Genomic DNA, 20,931 nt, shown 5'->3' with positions numbered 1-20,931 from the left:
GGGATATTATTGAAGGGTATTTCGGTCATTCAGTGCTCAACCCTCGTTCGGTTAAGACGTGCCACCATCGACTGCCCAAGCCTCGTCTTCAGGTAACTCCGCTGCCATCCGTTTCATTATTTGTATTTTTTATATTGTTTTTATATTGCGAATAAATAACGGTCACATAATGTAAACACCACTGTTTCATTTCGATTTACCTCCATTCACCGAGCCACATCATTTTACCCTAAAATGTTAACCTGTTTTGATAGCAAAACTCAACTTTCTATCGTAATTAAATTAAATTATGATTTATTATAGTTATGGTTTTGAAAAGTACGAAAAGCCAAATTTATGGTACCCTGGTAATTTATCGTAATTTATGGTATGGTATCAAAGCTTTCACTGTTAATTCAAAATCGATATTATTTTGGTATTTAATTTTAAGTATCTACTCAATGCTATTTTTTTCAGCCTAACACAATCTTATTCTCCATATATATCACAAAAAGTACAACACCGTATAAAATATTTTTTAGATAGATTATTTAACATAAGAATCTTGCAGGAGTCTCTGTAGAATAACCGAACCAAATGTCATAACAATTGAATCAGTACTTCAGAAACACATCGAAAACAACTATACAAATATATATATATATATATATATATATATATATATATATATATATATATATATATATATATATATATATATATATATATATATATATATCCACTTAAAGTATCAATACCAAAACAAATTAAATACAAAAGAAACAGCTTCATAAAATAGCCAGCAATTAAGCATTTAAAGTAAAGTAGCGATAATTTCTATAATTGTCATTTGGAACATCGTTTGCTTCGTACATCAGTAAAATATCAGACGCCAAATGTGATAATGGTGTTGACCAACTTTAGAAAAATAAATGGTTGCCTTGTTAGTTTATCGTTGTTTTTCATTCTGCATGGTGTAAACAGCTTAGGTTTCGTACCACATAACCAATTGGTATGTATAATTTACGCATGATGTATTTTTAATATAATTAATGGGGTAATAGTATAATAGATTCGTAAGTTTACGGTTATTAGACAAAAATACAATAAAAATACATGTCAAAGATGTTGCAAATAATGCAGACACGTGAAATATTTCAGAAAATATATTTCATATGAAATAATACTATATATAAATTAAATTTCGAGGGTATGAAATTATCGACCAATTTATAAAGATCATTCAGTGTTTTACATATCACCGATGTTTGTCAAATGGCTAAAGTTATTATGAATTCGATACCAGGAAATCCACCAGATTAATACGATGCTAGTAATATCCAAAATATTTGAAAAATTCCTGTTAAAAGGACAAATCTAACCATAGATAGAGATAGAGAAAGAATCTAATACCTGCACATCAGTTTAGTTTTAAAAACGAGATAAGTCTAGAGGAAGAATCTCATGTATAAAATCCACAATATTTTGCCTCCTCATCTCAGCCAGGATGTTAAGAGTTAAACAACAAGAAGCTAACTCAACATTGAAAGAAACAAAAGAAGGTGTACCGCACAGCAGTATTTGGTGTCCTGTTTTTTACCTATTACATATAACCAAGAAGTTTTACATGCAAGTTATAATATAAATAGTTGGATACATACATGGAGAATAAAAGTCAACGCGAATAAATCCGTGTATATTGAATTTACCTACAACCAAGCTGTTCATATACCACTAAATACTAACTATTACTCCATAAAGTAACCACTCTAAGTACCTTTGGATAAATCTTGATACAAAACTGGGAAAGAAAGAGGAACGTTGTAAGGAGTATATCAAAAAGACATTAAAAAAAGCTGGAATTAAAATACAAATATATTTATTTGTAATTTTTAAAAAAAAATGTAAATTATCCGTGCATAAGTTGCTGGTGTACAAGCAACTACTGAAACCTATATGGATCTATATAGTCTATTTATGGGAATTATATAATATAATATCAATTATATAATCAATAGAATACAATTATTTCAGAATGAAGTCCTGAGAATGAGTGTGGTTGTATCTATATATTATAGGAGCAATTCCAAGTATTATAGAAGAAGAGATTTGTAAGAAAACTTGAGGAAAGAGTCACATGTTAACACCGAAGTACTGCAACTCCTAGATAACACTGAATTAGGACGCAAACTCAAAAGAACCAAACCGTATAACCTTGTGTAGTGGTATAGTAAAGTATCTAAATAGTAAAAACTCTACAAAGCCCTACTAACTTTTACATTATTTTATTTTATTAGGACTAATTAAAAGACAATGTGTATTAACAAATACCCAGTTTTAAGTAATTGTAAGAACAAGTTGTAAGTTAGTCGGCAATGATCAGTAATATTTATATATTAATATAAAAAAAAATAAAAATCAGTATGAAAAATGAATTTCCTGCATACGACGTAACTTCCCAACCCAAGTTCGGTAATCTGGACAATCTCATTACAGGTTAACTATTATATATATAACTTATATATAATAGTTATAACTCACCTATTTTCTTATCCAGTAAACGGCCTTCGCTCAGTTTCTTAATAATTGTTTGAATCAATTCTTAATAACTCAATAGTTCCACTAAATACACCACAGATCTTTCTTTAAGTTGATTTACTGGGTGTCTTGGTATTTATCAGTCTTCATCTAAATTTTTTATGATTGAAATTCTAGTATTCAAATATAAATTTTCCAAAAAACGTGGCGTTTCACCAGGATTGTCTATTTCCTGCCAATTATAAGAGAAATTTGGCAAACTTAAACGACTTGTGTAATTATTTTGACGACTGTGTGTTGACTCGAATGTTTTGTGGGAAGATAGTTTGTATATTATACATAATATATTATGTATATTATATCTAGGGAGGGAAAAACATAGCCAATGATGATTTTTTTTTGCCTCGGAAAAAAATACTCGCTTCTCGATATATACCTGCTTAATTTCACCAACGGAGGCCTTTCAAGGGGTTGAAATTTTAACGTATTCCGCCTGGCTTTCGATATCTCTCTTTCTATCTATCTCAAGTGTTGTTCGGTCCCAAATATGGCTGGTTTCCCACAGAATGTTCCACACTCTTAGACGATCGGTATCTTAGAGATTACCGTATCCAAATATTCTGAACTAATGCATATTCAAATAATTTATCTTGCTTGATTTTATTGAACGCCTTTAAAAACTGAATTATTTTTAAGGCAATGTCTGGAAGTTCCATTAAAACTCTTCGAGGGTTATCTTTACACCATTTAAATCCTTTGCACAGTAAGAGTGTATGAAACGATGTCTTACATCCGTCAAAAAGCTGCATGGTCCTAACTATTTATGCTTTTGTACTTTTCAGACTAACTGTTTATATTGATAAAATAATTTGTGTGCTCACTGTTCTTATCCACTTCGTATATCTGATCTCGAGTAGAGCCAATATTAAGATGGTTAATATTCGTCACCCGCTTCGTATGTAGACGGGCTTTCATGGTTGAATCTAACGTATTGTTCTTCATTTTGTAAACGATGTTATGCAAAGTACCCACACCAATATTTAGCGCAGCAGCAATACACTAAAAAACATTTTCAATAAAATTGCAGCAACCTATATTATTTAATATCATCAATAATTATCTCTCTAAAATAAATTATAGGCAAAAGGGGACCTCCATTATCTCATTGCTTTTTAAAATCACGCTAGTTATTAGCTGCACGCAACATACAGCGACGAAGATTGGCCAGTGACTCCAACCCGGAAGTCAATAGTTTAAATAATATGATCTTCACCACCAACGTATTTTTATTTGCTTCATTTTTATTTTATCTCAACTTTATTAGCTAAAAATTCATCTTATATCCATTTATTTACACTCAATGCATACCGACTGGTATATAACCAATTTAGACACTATCAGAAAAGACATCCAGTCTTATCCACTTCAATGACGTTATAGGGATGGTTGTTTCTTGTCAAATTTAACACTCTGACCTATAATTAGAATTACAAGAACACATTAAGAGCTCCTATGTTCTAGCAGAATTTGAACCGTCTCTATGGCACCACTAGTCTATCAATACAGCGTTAAAATAATTTAAAATAATTTTAGAATAACATTAAAATCATATAATCCAGTATATCTTTTTCCGTCAGATTTATCGTGCTCTCTAGTTTTATATTACATTATTGAATAACACATCTGAAGTAATATGCCTTTGAAAATCTTTAAATACTGCCATATAACATATATAGTCAATTCAAATTAGCAATGACATACGTGACCTATATATTGGATGCAATGTTGCCGCATCTACTCTGAGTTTTATTACGTTTTTTCTTTGACGTGTAACAAAATTCTAATCTAAATAAAATAATAAAACAAAAATGTTATCAAATTTAATTTATTTTATTATTATAGTACATCTAATACATATATTATCCATTAACTGAAAACTACAATTAAGAACACAGATATAATAGTTTATAGGTTAGATTTGTTTTGTTTACTTTAAACTCTTTTTCCGCGTGTTCTATGTAGTGTTATCCCTCTGAAGACCTCATCCAACTATTTAACAATTGTATATCTGAGGAATGTATTTTACTTTCATTCGAGAGCATATTTACCTTTTACTCTTAGTTTCCTTCAATCAAATATTTCCTTGTAAAGTCAGTATTTCTATTTAGTTTGTTCTGCTACTACTTTTTGTTCTATACATCTTTCTTGATAAAATTAGTTTTAATTACTGCATTCTCCTTAATACATTTGCCATAAATGCAAAATAGTTAGTATTATTTCTCCCATACATTTTAACCAAACGTTCATGTATATCTGAACAATAACACACATTTTCATATAGCTTTCACAGTCTATAACACAATTTCCTACAGTGAAAATATATTAATTATATACCGACTTTTAGTTGTTTCCTCTTTCGTCACCCTGTCTTGGTAATTGGCAGTATTGAATCATAAACCAACATTCATCAAGTTTTATTCAATCACTGTCACTTTCGGAATCACTACTCAAGTGAATAACTAAACGGCTTATTTCCAATATATCAATAACTTGCTCACGATTCCATTATTTGTTAATTTCTTCTTCAATGTGTTTTATCGAGCTTAACCAAACCGAAGGTGTTATGGTCGACAATGATTCTTTCCATAAATTTAGACAGTTCTGGTTTGAATATCCTTCTCGACCTGAATGCCTATTATAATAATTCTTTGCTATGCCCCATACCAACTCAATTGGGTTAAATATGCAATGATAAGGAGGAAGACGTAATACACTGTGGCTATAAAGTTCAGCAATCTGATCTACCACATACCTTTCTCAGGCTTATTTCTAAAAGAGTTAATAACATAAAATTCAATTAAATATTTAATTTATATTTACCGATTAACAATTTGAACTAGTTCATTCTTTAACATGATTTCCTTGAAACTTATTTTATGTACTTTAAGCCATTCCTTAATTGCAGCCTTAGTTGATGATCTTGTTGGAATTTTCTCCATCAGTCTACTATGATATGGTGCATTGTCCATAACAATTACTGATGGTTCTTTTATTACTTTAAAAGCTGATTTTCACACAAATTTAAAAACAAGTTATGGTTCATTTCTCCAAGGTAGTCACCATTGGACTTAGAGAAAAACACTAGTTCTGCACCAGGAATAAAACTATTCCTGTTTTCAGCATAAAGAACTATATGTTTGCAATGAATTATTACTAAATGTTACGACTAACAAAACCTAATCGATAGTTATTCCAAAGTTTACCTCTTTTCATCAACTTTCATTGTTTTTACACTGCATTCATTATCATCTTGCCATGAGAGACCCAATGTACCATTCTGAAAAAATCCATGTTTTATCTATTTACACAAAATCATATAATAATTCTTCCATGATTTTGACGCAAGTTTTAGAAATTGTATTCTTTTAAAAGCAATCTCTGAATATTCCATTAAACCCCTTCGTGGGTTGTCTTTACACCACTTAAACCCCACATTACGGAACAGTGTGTGAAGGGATGTTCTACATCCCTCAAATAGCTGCACATCTTTCAGCTTCTTATGGATACTTTCCAGACCAACAATTTTCTCTGAAATAATCGTATTAAATGTGTTTCGATTGAAAGTACTGCTTCAATCACTTTTTAACTGTGTAACTATTTTGACATTTCAAACGGGATTAACGAAAGCCACAAAACTTGAAACATAACGGACTTGAAATTTATCAAATCTACGTTTGGCGGTTTATAACCCGTAATTATAATATTTTGAACAATTTTGAAAATGGGCAACTTTTGCGGGCTGATTCAGTTACATGTTCGAACATGTCAAACAGCATTCTATCTTTTTTTAAATAAAATAAAATTATAAGGAAAATATTGTCCGACTGTACAACGAATTTACAATTTTTGACAGACACATATTGCCCACATGTGTCAATGCTATTTTGACTATATATCAGGGGTGTGTAGCTCCAATGGTAAGTAGTGGGGCAAAGTTTTGCTTAGTTCAATCATTGGCGGCGCTGACAACATGAATTCGATTGGTTGGTTTAAAATAGTTATGTAGAAATCTGTAAGGAAAATACTTTGCTTTGATTGGTCTGCCTTTTTCGCCAGATGACTTTGTGACGTCATATTTATTGGCCAATAGTATTTAAATGAAAATCTAATTTAATTTTTAAAATTAATTTATTAAAATAAAATCCTATAAAAATATACACAAGTGTAAATAATATAAATATATATAAACAAAAACAAATAAAAAACAATTATGAACTCTATTCTAGGCAAAATTATCTATAAAAATCTATAATTCTTCTATAACGCTTCCCATATTTGTTTAGTGCCATCAATTTTATGGGATCTATTAGAGTTATAACTTATCTTGATATATTGAAGGTAAACTTTAAATCCTTCCCTGTTGATATTGCATTAACTTCATTAAACCAAATATACAATCACACCTCATAATAACTTTTAAAATTTGATCTTGAAAATCATTATGGATTGGACAATTGAAACACTAAAAATGTGTTTTTTAAAGATATTTAGATTTTAGAGTATTTTATCTGTGGAACTACTTAATATAGAATGTAGACAAATATTGCATATTGTCTCTTTTTCGGAAGTTTTTTTAAATAACCTGAAATAAGACTGAAATATAATATTAGACTCTTGTTTTTCTCAGAGCAAAGTTCTCTGGAACTGAAAATATAGACTCAACTGGTGATTTAACAACTTCAAGTGGTACTAGATCTCCCATTAAAAAATAATATGTTATCTAACATGTTCATCTTCTTCACAATTTTCTCCGGGAGAATGATGTGAAAAAATTGAAGTGATGATGTGCCCTTTTAAAGATTTCTCGAACACACTAGGTGAAGGATGCTGTTTCTACCTCCATGGCCTCTAATAGATCCAACAAAATTCTTTAAGCAATCTTGGTTAAGATTTGTTAAACAAATGTAGTTATTTGTAAATTTAGACAAAATAGATTTCTTTAAGGTAATAAATGCCCTAAAATTAGCAATTAAATTTTCAATTGATAGCACCTTAACAAATATTTTCTTAACAAGGCAATCAAATTTAAATATACAATAGCTCTACTATAAAATTATTGAACACTGATTGTTCTAAAAAGTTAAAGTATTACAAATATTTTAGGGATATTTTACAATTAAAAGTAGTATTTATTACTACTAATTATCCAGTTATCTTAATTATTACCTTCTTGTAAGACTTCTTTATGTAGAGGCATCACACGACAGCTTACGAACAACTTGGTGGATTAATTGAATTTTATTACTACTAACATCCTCATAAGTAGGTTTTGATTTTCTGTAAACAAACAATATATAAACAGACATGTAGTAGATAGATAATTTTATATGTACCTCAAAAATAATGTTGGATATGCATTTAGCCTAATACCTGTTCGTGAAGGAAGGGTAATTCTAAAGTTTTCACTAAAATGTTCGTGACAGAGAGCATGACGTTGATATATTTGCATTGTGGTTTATCTAGGTAACTTACTAGTATTTACTTGATCAACCCATTTTTGGAAAGGAACGAGAAATTATTTATTTAGATTTTACATTATTCAGTAGATTTTTACCCCGGTACACTACATCTTTTACTACACTGACGCATTGTCATCAATTTTTATATTATTACTCCATAATAATTAATGTAAAACAGAAAATATGCACAACATACAACGACGATTTCTTGGTCTAAACAAAAACAGAAAAACGAAAACCTTGAAACAACAAACTAAAAAATGGACACCCATAGAAAATGCTGACTTCAACAGTTTGATCGACCAATCACGTTCCATGTTAGTGGCGGCACTAGGAATTTAAACTAGCCAATCACAATTTGCGATCGCAGCGCTACCGTTGATTGAACTAAACAAAACATTTCGCCAAGGTCGCCTATTCCGTGAAATTTCTATTTTTTCTATGCTATATATTGCTTGCTATTAAATAATAATATTATTTATCCCTTATATTAAGTATATGAAATAAAGAATCTGAATTATTTTCAATATAACATTGTACTCGGTCTTTAGAACCATTTTAAGATATTTTATTCATTAAAGGAAGCAATGCAAACAGCACTAATTATATTAGTTATTCCAATTATATTACTAATTTATAAAATATTTACCTTTGTTTTACTTCCTATCTTTGTATCTTAATTGATATTAAATCTTAGAGAACTTTTTGATCTTATTCACAATTACTTTCAGAACAAACAACTTCAAGTGACTTTACCAAATGGCGTTATACAGGGTCAAAAAGAAACGAGTTTATTTGGAAAAACCTTTTTCAGTTATCTTGGAGTCCCGTATGCTCAGCCACCAATTAATGACCTCAGATTTCAAGTAAAGCAAACAACAATTTTGAAATTGTGAGGTGCTAGAGCGGTACTGACGTATTTTAGTATTTCAGGAACCTCAACCAGTCAGAAAGTGGTTTGGAGTTTTAGATGGGACTGTCGAAGGTCCTTTTTGTTCCGGTGTAAATATAAGCGCCATGGTAAATATGGATCTGAAGTCGCAAGGACAAGAAGACTGTTTGTATTTAAATATTTTTACACCAAAGGTACTATGTACTGACTTATTAAAATAAGAAATTCACTAAGAGTTAATTACATGGCTTTAAATGTTACCAACTAATTCACAAGGAAACTTTTATTGTCCGTTGATATATTTTAAGTAAGTTTCATTCAATATATAAATGCTAAAGAAGTTCAATGTATTAGCGATATATCATGTGTCAACAAAAAAGCTAAAAATATGACGACATTTTTACTTCAATAAGATTTTAACCAAAATTCTAAGATTAAATTCACTTTAATTTGATGCACTTTTTAGCGGCAGAGACACAGAAAGCTACGTACACAATGGTATCAAGTTTTCTAATAATGAAAAAGACGGATTCAAGTGTAACCCTCAAAATAATTGAAATAATCTTAGGTATCATTTCCCCACTATAATCAGACTAGGGTCTACCACCATAATTAAATCAAGACCGAAAGCTAGAAAATGACGTGAACTCAACACTGCACTTGCAAAATGAGAATAAATATCCGTTTTCAAAAATATGTTATTAAAATATTTCAAAACTAGCGACCCGCTCCAGCTTCGCACGGGTGCAATGCTGATACTAAATTAAATACACTACAGTAAAAATATGAACGTTGTATATAAAAACATAGCGGCCCGCTCCGACTTTGCACGGGCATAAAATATATATGCCTATGTCACTCAATGAAAACATGATTAAAATCGATCCAGTATTTTTGGTTCATTCATTACTGTCCTTGGCCTGCACGCATTTAATTTGGATTAAAACAATTCCTCTTCCCCTATACTTACTATAATTACTTTAATTTACATGCTGTAAGGAACCATATTGATCTATATTAATTGCACACTGTATTTAAGGTACTTAATTCGATAAGGATTAATGCCGTATTGCTTAAAATAGCTTCGTAAATAAGCCATTTTCTCACGTAAAAAGTTAACAATAAAAATGGTTAATGTGGGTTATCCCTAAAAGATAAACATATACCATTGCGGACTTTTTTGTAGACCTTTTTATGGTGTACAATACTGTAGTACATTAATTTGATCTAACTCGTAGGGTTAGGCAGCGTTTTTGCTAATTGCTAAATAAGCCTAAAAAAATAGGTTAATTTACGACATCACGTTAGAAACCTCTAAAATTAGCAATGTTGCCTTAGTATATTATGCATGTATTATACATATAAACCTTCCTCTTGAATCACTCTATCTATTGAAAAAAACCGCATCAAAATCCGTTGCGTAGTTTTAAAGATTTAAGCGCACAAGGGATATAGGGACAGAAAAGGCGACTTTGTTTTATACTATGTAGTGATGTATTTTTATCGTTGATTGCCTATGTTGATATTCTAAAATGAGTAAAAAGACTAGAATTATAGAAAATAAAAATTATTTTGGATCAGTATATTCTCATAAAATTCGTATTTTACAAAACAATATATTAATATTATAATAATTGTATCAATTATGACTAATTATTATTTTCATGTCCCTCTTATTTTCACCAATTTAGTGAATACTCCGGTGTATATATTAAGGACAATAAAAGACTTGTGTACTTATAGAGCCCTAAGGATAATGATACCGATAGTCTACCAGTACTCATATACTATTATGGAGGTGCTTTCCTTGGAGGTGGACCAATTCGAAAATATTATAGTCCAGATTATCTTATTGATAACGACATAATCGTAATTCTTCCTCATTTTAGAACAGCGGTTTTTGGTGAGTCTCAAAATCTATGCTATCAATTACAAGGAATAGACAAAATAATCTGAACACCATGCGATATCATATATCTTCTGATATGTTACCAACAGTGCCTCCATTTACATAAAGCGACGCTTACGTCTGTCGGTTTACGGTTTACATATAGTGTCGTAGACAGTATAGTGGTATTCGCTTGTTATTTATTTAACATCAGTGTCATTATATTTAACGTTATTGCGAATAAATATCCTGGCAATTTCAATGATGAAGTTCCTACTATTACTAGCATATTGCTGCTAAACACTGCCCTATTCCAAAATGATAATACGCTTATAAACACAGCCACAAAGGTTCAGCCTTGTTTTAAAAAGTACCAGAATATCATCAAATATCTTCCCTTGCTCGCGCGATCGCCAGACCTCAACCTCAAGCCTCAAGTAATTGGCGGATGTTTTGTTATAAGAATGGAACAACATTCCATTAGAAACTATTCTAGACATTCTGCGAATATATTTTACGAAAAATTATACAACTTTAAATTTAAACGAAAATGGTAACTCGACACCATATTAATAAATATATATTGTGCCCATGTCAAGTGTTCATATTATTTTCTCTGTCCTCTTTATTTAATACATCATTATTATTTTCTTATGAAATACTCACATACACAAAAGCACATTAAATCAACTTCGGTTTACAAACAACTAGATTTCTTTTTCATTAATGTACCTTTGATAATAAGAACTGATCCCTTTATTACAGTATGTCTAATGCTCTTCCACTTCCTTCATCTGATTTACTGACAAAAATTGTAAATTAACATCATTAAATTATATTGATTTTAGGCTATCTAAGTACTGAAGATTTAAATTGTCCTGGCAACTGGGGTCTAAAAGATCAAATCGCTGTTCTTAAATGGGCCAACCAAAATATTAAATTCTTCGGTGGTGATCCTAATCAAGTTACCATCGCCGGACAAAGCGCCGGGGCAGTCAGCGTGAATTCAATACTATTATCGCCAAAAGCGAAAGGGTTGTTCCAAAGTAAGTATTACCACATTCCATACCACTTTCCTCATTCGAACATTTCAGGAGCTATAATCATGAGCGGGGGTAGCTTGTGTTTCTGGGGATATCAAACTAACTCCAAAAAAATAGCATTTGATATCGGCGTAGCACTGGGAATAGAAACCAATGACACTAAACATTTAGTGAACGAGTTACGACGTGTTAAATCAGAAGATCTGATGCATGCTCAAATCCTAGTGATGCTAGTTGTAATCTTGAACAAGAGCGAAAATAAATGTTGCCAGATTAATTAAAAATGTATTTTAGAACTTCGCCGAAACTTTAACGAATGGTCTACCGTACACACCTACTATTGAGCCTTACCATGAAGGAGCAGTACTCACGGAATTCCCTTTTAATCAACTGAAGAGAGGTAACTTTAACAGAGTACCAATATTAACAGGTGTTACTTCAATGGAAATGATATTGTTTCAAAAAGGTATCGTATTACAAATAAAATTGTTATTATAATTCGGAAGGGGTGCTCTAAAATGTATCCAAGATTGAGATGGAGAATACGGTTTTCTAAATATAATTTTTACTGAGTTATACTATTTTTATCGCGAGTTATTTTTATGAAGTACATAATATAGAGTTTTGTATAAAATATTATTCCATAGCTTTACATAAACATATTTTTGTTAAAATTTTCATTCTTGCATGGATTGGCCAGGATATCTAATCGGTTAATGATGATAATTAATAGTTGATAATGGTAAATGATGGTAGGAAATTTGGAAAATAAATCACGATTGTGTAAGATTTTAACACTACGCCAGTTTATGCAAGAACATACAAGATAGAGAGGAATGTATTGGCTATTAGAATTAACAAATTAGAATTGTGACATTCATTTTCCTTCCACTTTCGTCTTTATATATTGGTCCGCAATATGGGCAGCTTTGAAAGCTGAACATGTTCACCTAAAAATTATTATTATTACTATTAAAGTTCTTCAGGCATCTTACGATAATTCTATTAACGGAGAATAGTGCTTTATTCGCTGATAGCCTCCAGCATTCTTTAGAATATAATTCGCATTGTAGAGCAGTACGCCTTAAGAGTAAATAAAGAAAAAACCAAATTATTGACGGCTGATGGATCACCTCCTACGGCATTCGTTTAGAGAAAATACTTACGTACTATACTGGATATGGGAGTGGCATCTATGGCTGAATCAAGAGGCCCAATCGGTCAAGGACCACCAACTTTCACTTCTCTAAGATAATGAGTGTAGTATGAAGAAATTATTATATTCTAGACCAAAACCCGATCCATCAAACGCTCCTTTAAATCATTCTGTATAGGTCTGGAACTTTACCACTGTTACAGTCTGCAATCTGTAAGTTCGAATTATTTCAAATGCGATTCTTGCTTTTGAACATGTAAAGTTCAATGTTGCACCCAGAGAAAAATCCGTACCAGGCAGGTGAATGCATATGTTTTTTGACAATCACGTCTTGAATACTAAATTTGGAACTTCGAAGATTAGAAAATCCATCAGGAGGTAAATTGGCTTTAAATAATATTAGTCGAAATGTGGAGATAAATTTGTTGATATCCGTATAATATTAAAATAGCGAGTGTTGCAGAATAAAAAATGTTATCGATCCGATTTTATTCAATATAGATATATTTGGGCCAATACGTTAAGTGATTATAATCAATAAAACTATAGTATTTTTCCATTCAATAACCATTTGGCTTATAGAGCATGAACTAATACATTATTTTGTTTGTTCGTTTAGTATAATAAATTAAATATGATATATTTACATAGTAAATATAATGTGTTGCGTTATAGCTAACCTTTAGTCTAATAATTGTTTCAATTGAAAATTCTATAATACAGCAAATATCAGTAAATAAAATAGTCAAAATTATCAAATATATTCTTCTTTATGTAATAATGTATTTATGCAAATTGTTTTCAACGCACCACCATAAGTGCTAAGAATAAAAATGACAGAATAAGAATGTGTGCTAGAGCTAATATACCTATAATTGTGTGTTAGATCTACAAGTTACTAGACCACTTCAGTGTTAAATATCCTGATTAGTTCCTCCAAGTAAAACGATGTCTAGGGCTAATTAAAGATTTTTTTATGCATGTTAAAAAAAAACTTAACCCGGTTCTTAATTTTAAAGGTTAGTTATTTTATTTTCTCTTTATAATATCGATATTTTTCTCCACGCCCGATCCTTAGCTTGGAGTATAATCAACAGAAGAGTCATAAAATCAATTTTAGGACAAATTTCCCTATATTAATTATAATTGATAATACAGAGTTTAATTAATATTTTATATCCGATTTTAGTTGCGGATCTTGTACGTCCGATTCTTTCAGTCTTCGATCTGAGTCCCGGTCTGTTCGTCCGCCTAACGAAGAACAGCCAAAACCGATCAATCGTAGGCAAGAAGATCAAGCAACTCTTTTTCGATAATGCCAATTTTGCCTCTTTATCGGACCTCGAACTGATGACAGTAATAAATTAAAATTAATAACATGTTCAGTTAAGTATTAATAATGTCCAATTTAGTTCTTATCAGACGACGTATACTGGAGGCCGGCCCGCAAAATGGCAGAACTCGTATCCAGATATAGTCCCGTATATTTTTATAAATTTATGTACGAAGGAGAATTGGGTTTGACCACTAATACACGGTTCAACGGCCTAACCACCAGAGCTTATACAGGTAAATTTATAATTCTCTTAGGATCAAAGAAAACAGAAAAAAAGGAGATTATATATATTGTAGAGATCAGAGCCTGAGGATATTAAGTAGATTTTTTAAATTTAGCCATTCTGCGGAAAGTGTATATAAAAGAGTTATTTAAATATGCTATACCCATTAATTTAACGCAATCTCCTATATATAAAGCTATAAACAACTGTATATAAACATATAAACAGCTATATACAACAACTTTTTCATATGTGAGAATTATTGTATGTTATATTTAATATACTTTATACAAAATTACATAATAACAATAGTTCAATAATAAAAAAATATGTAACAATTCCTGCTTGCAATATTACCATATATACATTTAGTTATTTGTCCTTTTGGTGTTAAACAGTCTGGTTCCTGTCGGCATTGAAAGCTAGAGGAAAAGATGCGTTTGTTTATAAAGAAACATATGTTATAATATTCAGTTTTCAAACTTCTCACTTTCTTTGATAAAACATTATATTTATACTTAGTTTTGATCCTTTTTGAAAATTCTAATGTGCGCTGAACAACTTCATGATAAAAGCATGATACAATTTGGAATTGTATAATGCAAAGAACAAACATTGCCGTCTGGAGCTTTGATGTAAGAGCTCATACAAGATTCCTTGAGATGTGTGATTATTTACTCTTAAAAACCATTTCTGTACTACAGAAAGAAGAATTCTTTGAAAAATAGTTCATATTTTTAAGCCTGTACGACATTCATCCGATTTTCCAATTAAACAAATTATATTCACCTTAAAAGCTGTAAAAAATACATCGTAAAAACAAACGTCTTTAAGAAATTCTACAGAAAAATAGACTAAAATTAAACAAATATAACCTAATACCTTCTACAGCATTTCAGTTCGAACAAAAAGAAATCAATTAGTTGTTTTTACTTTTATACCTTCAATCCTCTAATTACCTAGATGCACAATGAGAAAATCCATACGAGCACAATACGAACATTTAACATCCCACTCTATATTATATATTTTGCGATTATTATAATCGTTTTTAAACTAAATAAGGCATGACACCTGCAGTGAAAGACTATTATATTTGTGAGAACACAAACACTATAATCTCTGGTATATGCCAGGTATTTGCCAGGCTTTATAATACATATTTTGTATCAAGATTTTGGAATTACTATTTCTGTAAAATTGAAAGAATTTGTATATTATTTTGAGGTTTCTTTTATAAATTATTCAAAGTATTACACTTTACTAGCTGCATTCTCCCGTTATCGTGCATGATTAAAAATGTAAAGTGTTGCTCGATTATACCATGATTCTTTAATTGGAAGAAATGGTATTTGAAGCAATATTTTTTGAATAGTAGTGGAATTTCTATTTCAGTATGTATTGTATCATTTTCGATTTATAGTTATCAGCCATGATGATTTAGTTTGGTTTTTTCTTATACATGTACATTTATAATTCTCTTAGGATCAAAAAAAAACAGAAAAAAGGAGATTATACATATGTGGTGATCGGAGCCTGAGGATATCAAGTTTATAATTTAAATTTAGCCATTCTACGTAAATTACATATAAAAGAGTTATTCAAATACTCTGCACCCATTCATTTAAGATGGCCACAATTTTTGTAACATCATGTGCTACATGCAGTAATGTATCACTCACATTTTTGCTGTTACAGCTGTGGGAAGGCTGCTTTTCTTATAAAAAAAACAGACAGCGCGAATGCGTTTACACACTATACCTTTGATATTATTTTCCGGGCATTGGCAGTTACATTCATTTAAACACAATTTTCATTTCTAACAGTACCCTACTCGGCAGTCCTTTTCGCCTATCGCACTTACCGATACTACGTCATATTGCTCAGTGTTTTCATATTATTTAACATAAATAAACTTTTATTGCTTAACAATCTACTAAAAATTAGTGTTAATAATTTATAACATTTTAACTATAATTCATACTTTATACTGGTATTGTCTGAAACTAATTTACTCTATAAAGAAGTAAAAATTATTATAAACCAATCAAGGAATAATATGAACATAAAATTAACGAAAAATACCACCTCAGAAATAATAAAGCGTGGGCACTAAGAACTGAAATGATAGGAAAATTTGTTTTACTTTCTAATGATAGGAATGTTTTGTTAAAATTTTTGATTACTGTATGCTCACACGTTGCTTTCACTCATCCTAATTAATTAATTAAGCAGAATTCTGCTGTAGTAACCTCTTGTCGTCAAGGCGAACTTCATCAAATACGTTTGTAAAGTACAACTGTCCAATATTTTTTGATTAAGAGCGAAATTTTATTGTCCCAAGATCACAAAGTTATTACCATAAAGAAAAGAGATGTAGAACGCGATCTCCTATATATAAATCTATAAAATACATAAATTTTATCTAATCCTAGTGTAATATTGTATGTAATCTTATCTAACATAAGAAGAATAGTAGAATAATAAAAAGATATCTAGCAAATCCTGCTTGTATTATAACATATATATACTTATTTCTTAGTCATTTTGGTAATAGCCAGTCTGATTCATGTCTACATCAAAAGCTAAGAACAAGGATACGTTTGTTTAGTAAGACACATATTATAAATTTCAGTTTTCAGACATCTCAATTTAGTTTCTTTGAAAAAACGCTGAACAATTTCAGCGGCATTTGTACGTCCCAATGTTCAACTTTTTCCTTAATTCTATTAGGGATTGTATCATGCTTAAGCAATGCTCTTCCACATTTGCGTCTGTAATCATCTACTCTAAAATTCAAAGAACAAACTTTGCTAGCTGGAGCTTTGATGTAAGAGCTCATAAAAGATTCCTTCAGGTGTATCATTGTTTACTTTCAAAAACCATGTCTTTGCTAGAGAAGAATTCTTTGTAAGGTAATTCATTTTTTAAACCTGTGACTTACAGGTTGAGATGAATTACGATTAATCTGATTTTTCAATTAAAAAATTTTTATTTACCTTAAAAGCTATAAAAAAAACACCGTAAAAACAAATATCATTAAGAAATTATACAAAAAAACAGACGAAAACGAAACAAATATAACCTAACACGTCCTACAATATTTCAGTTCAAACGAACAGAAATCAATCAGTTGTTTTTACTTTTATACCGCCAACCCTCTAATTGGACCTCTACTTTATTTCTATATTTTGCGATTATTATAGTCAAACGATAATGATAATAATAACGATCATTATTAAACTAAATATGACATGTCACCTATAGTGAAAGACAATTATTTTTGTGATAAAACGAATACCACAATCTCTGGTATAAGCCAGGTATTTGATATAAAACATTCCAATATATCTTGTATCCAGATTTTGTAATTACTTACAATATTAATAGAATGTTACATTAATATTATTTGAGGTTTCCTTTATAAATTATATAAAGTTATTGTAAATTATGAAAAATATTACACTTTATTAGGCTTATTCTAGTAGTATGTGAAATGTTGCGCGATTATACCATAATTCTTCAATTGGAAGAAATGATATTTGAATCAATATTTGCTGAATAGTGAGGCAGGAATTTCTATTTAAATATGTATTATCTATTCAATGCATAACTAAAACCTATATGTTCAATGTTTTTTTTTATAGTTATCAACCGTGATGATTTTTTTTTCTAGTCAGTCTGTATCTTCATGCAGTTGCTGTGTTCTAGTAGGTTTTTGCATTCCACATACAGCTCGCAGTCTTTAAGCTATTGGAGTCACTCCCTACATTATGTTTAAGTTAGCATTCTCATGTGCTATAATCGGCTATAAATGAGAAAAGAAAAATAAAGAAAAATGCGACTCTATTATAAAATAATTAATATCCGAATCCGATATGTTCTAAATGAAACAATTACTTTAATTAACGTCAAAAACTTATTTCTACACCCAATATAAGTCAGTTTTTTATTTGTATTATATAATTTAATATTGTTGTAGGAGTGGGACATACAGAAGATACCTACTACCTGTTTGAAAGGCCAGAATACAAGAGAAACCAGGATGACACCTACATGTCCAAGAAATTATCGAAAATCTTTACTAATTTTGTTAAAAATGGGTAATTACAATTTACTGATCTATTAATTGCAGGAATTATAATATTATATGTAAGATTTTCATAAAATTCGTCAGTTCATCTGTGGCTTTTGGATTAAAGAGCTTGATGTTAAACAAGTGTTCTCACTTGATTAATACTGGAAAGATATTGTTATTATATCATGTGTTTGTTTATATAAAAACTTATTGTCAGTACAGTAGTTTATGCCAATCAGTTGCCAGTGACCAGTGACAATTGAAAGAACAGACTTCACGCTTTACATTTGTCCATGCATTCATATTTTATGATGCTCGTCAGTCCCTTGGCTAGTATGGTATAATATTCAAGATGTTGGTGAACGTTAAAAAGCATGGTTTGAGAAGTCCTTTCTCTAATGCTTTAGTTCTTACACGAATCATTGCATTTTATATATTTAATTATACGACTGCAGTTAGTCAGTGACTTTTCGAATGAAAGATATTTAAAAAAGACGTTTAATTTCACAATATAATTTCCTTTTAACTCCGAATTTTTTTCCCATCCGAATAATAGAATCCCTCAAGGAAATCAAAATAGGCGTCTGTTTTAGTCATGGCCTCTTTGCTTGACCCAAATATTTTAACACCCAGCAATCTCTTTGGGTTTGGAAAAAGATAGCAGTTCGTAGCCCAATAACTGGTTGGTGGCTATAGTGACTACACGCGTCCATATCTTAATTGAATCACAGATTTTCCTTCACTAAAGATGGTCCTTTTTGTTTCAAATCAATATCAAATATCTAGTAACCCGTGATCTCGGTGATCGATAAACCCGTGATTTCGGTGATCGATAAACCCCTTTTAAAATAATCCATATTGGTTGAGTTCTGGTGATGTATCCACGTTTCGAAAAGACGCATAAACTTGTTGTGACTGCGGCTGAAGATCGCCTAGGACTTGAAGAGGTCATGAATGGTGATGATAGTGCAAAGTCCCCGTAGTATTTATTAAGCGTTAAAGCACGCCATTAAACATTTCATCAAGAAAACAATTCTTTTTTCGACAAAAATCGAGATGTTTGGTGTCAATGACTATCAAATACAAAACTAATGACGCAGCTTATTCAAAATGTCGTAGTTATATATTAATAGATAGCACCAGGGGACAGCAGTTATGTTATGTTATGTATTGTTACTGTGCTGAATATTCACACATTCACTTGGTTGTCATTATCTGTAGCATTTTCTCGCTGATTAACTCTCTCCATATTTTCTACATCTTCTTCTCTAAAGTTTCTTTAAACGTATTGATCCCTTTTCGAATAAGATGAATATTTAATGAATCAGTTGTGTAATTTATGCCCGAGAAAAACTTCATAGTGTCTGGCTTCTCAAAATCCATGCTACAATCATTCTGACTCGTTCTCTTCAGGCTATAACCTAAACAAACATGAACTCTTGCATTTATAAATGAATTTTAACAATCATCTAATATAATTATTGTTAAAAGAACTGTTAAATAAATAAATAATAGTAGAAATCGTTTTAGAAACCCAACGCCAGTAAAAGACCCACTGCTCGACAATATATCCTGGCCAAGAGTAACCAAGCAACAGTTCCCTTATGTGGAAATCAATAGGCGTTTAAAAGTTGTGTCGGAAAACTTCAATGAAAAAAGGTATCGAATATGGGAATATCTCTACCAAACCTACGGAGACAAACCGTACAAAGTGTATTAAATATATTCGCCTAGACATTACTAATTACATTTTTTTAAATTGTTTTTGCATTATTTACCTTAACCAACTTTCTTGTTAAATTTAATTTAATTACATACTCTAAAATAATAAACATTCAAAACAGTATCAAAGGTAATGAAATACTATTCTAGTATAGCAAAGATGATCAAGAATGTTAAAATGATTTAGATAAGTATGCAACGACTTGGTATTCTAGTTCCATGAATTTAGCATTTGAAAAATGTATCGCCAACATAATAGAAAGCTTTATAGGGTTTTATTCAGATAAAACAAGCTGTCTGAGGGGTATATATATATATATATATATATATATATATATATATATATATATATATATATATATATATATATATAGAATATTTGATATCGGGATACAAAACGATCGTATTTTCCGTACGAAATAAATGTATAACATAATAACGTAGTTAGTAAAGATATCACGGGTATCTTCACTAACTACTTAGCATGTTATACATTTACTACGTACAGAAAATACGATCGTTTTATATGCCGATATCAAATATTCTAAATCAGTAGC

General features: G+C 30.5%; 1 protein-coding gene across 1 annotated transcript; it reads left to right on the top strand.

Moving 5' to 3' along the window:
* The first annotated feature begins 834 nt into the window (after window positions 1-834).
* On the top strand, window positions 835-20,416 carry LOC143200047 (esterase E4). The gene is made up of 11 exons (XM_076410303.1): window positions 835-991; window positions 8,768-8,902; window positions 8,970-9,122; window positions 10,672-10,831; window positions 11,665-11,862; window positions 11,911-12,095; window positions 12,154-12,325; window positions 14,205-14,371; window positions 14,428-14,584; window positions 18,557-18,677; window positions 20,183-20,416. The coding sequence occupies exons 1-11, from the start codon at window positions 884-886 to the stop codon at window positions 20,370-20,372; spliced, it is 1,746 nt and encodes a 581-aa protein (XP_076266418.1). The 5' UTR covers window positions 835-883; the 3' UTR covers window positions 20,373-20,416.
* The last annotated feature ends 515 nt before the right edge of the window (window positions 20,417-20,931 follow it).

This window comes from Rhynchophorus ferrugineus, unplaced genomic scaffold, assembly GCF_030347505.1.
Source record: "Rhynchophorus ferrugineus isolate W39M unplaced genomic scaffold, kcgeb_rfMv2 rfM7, whole genome shotgun sequence".
In the NCBI taxonomy this organism is placed as follows: Eukaryota; Metazoa; Arthropoda; class Insecta; order Coleoptera; family Curculionidae; genus Rhynchophorus; species Rhynchophorus ferrugineus.
The sequence above is the reverse complement of the archived record's forward strand: the minus strand, read 5'-3'. Positions and strand labels throughout refer to the sequence as shown.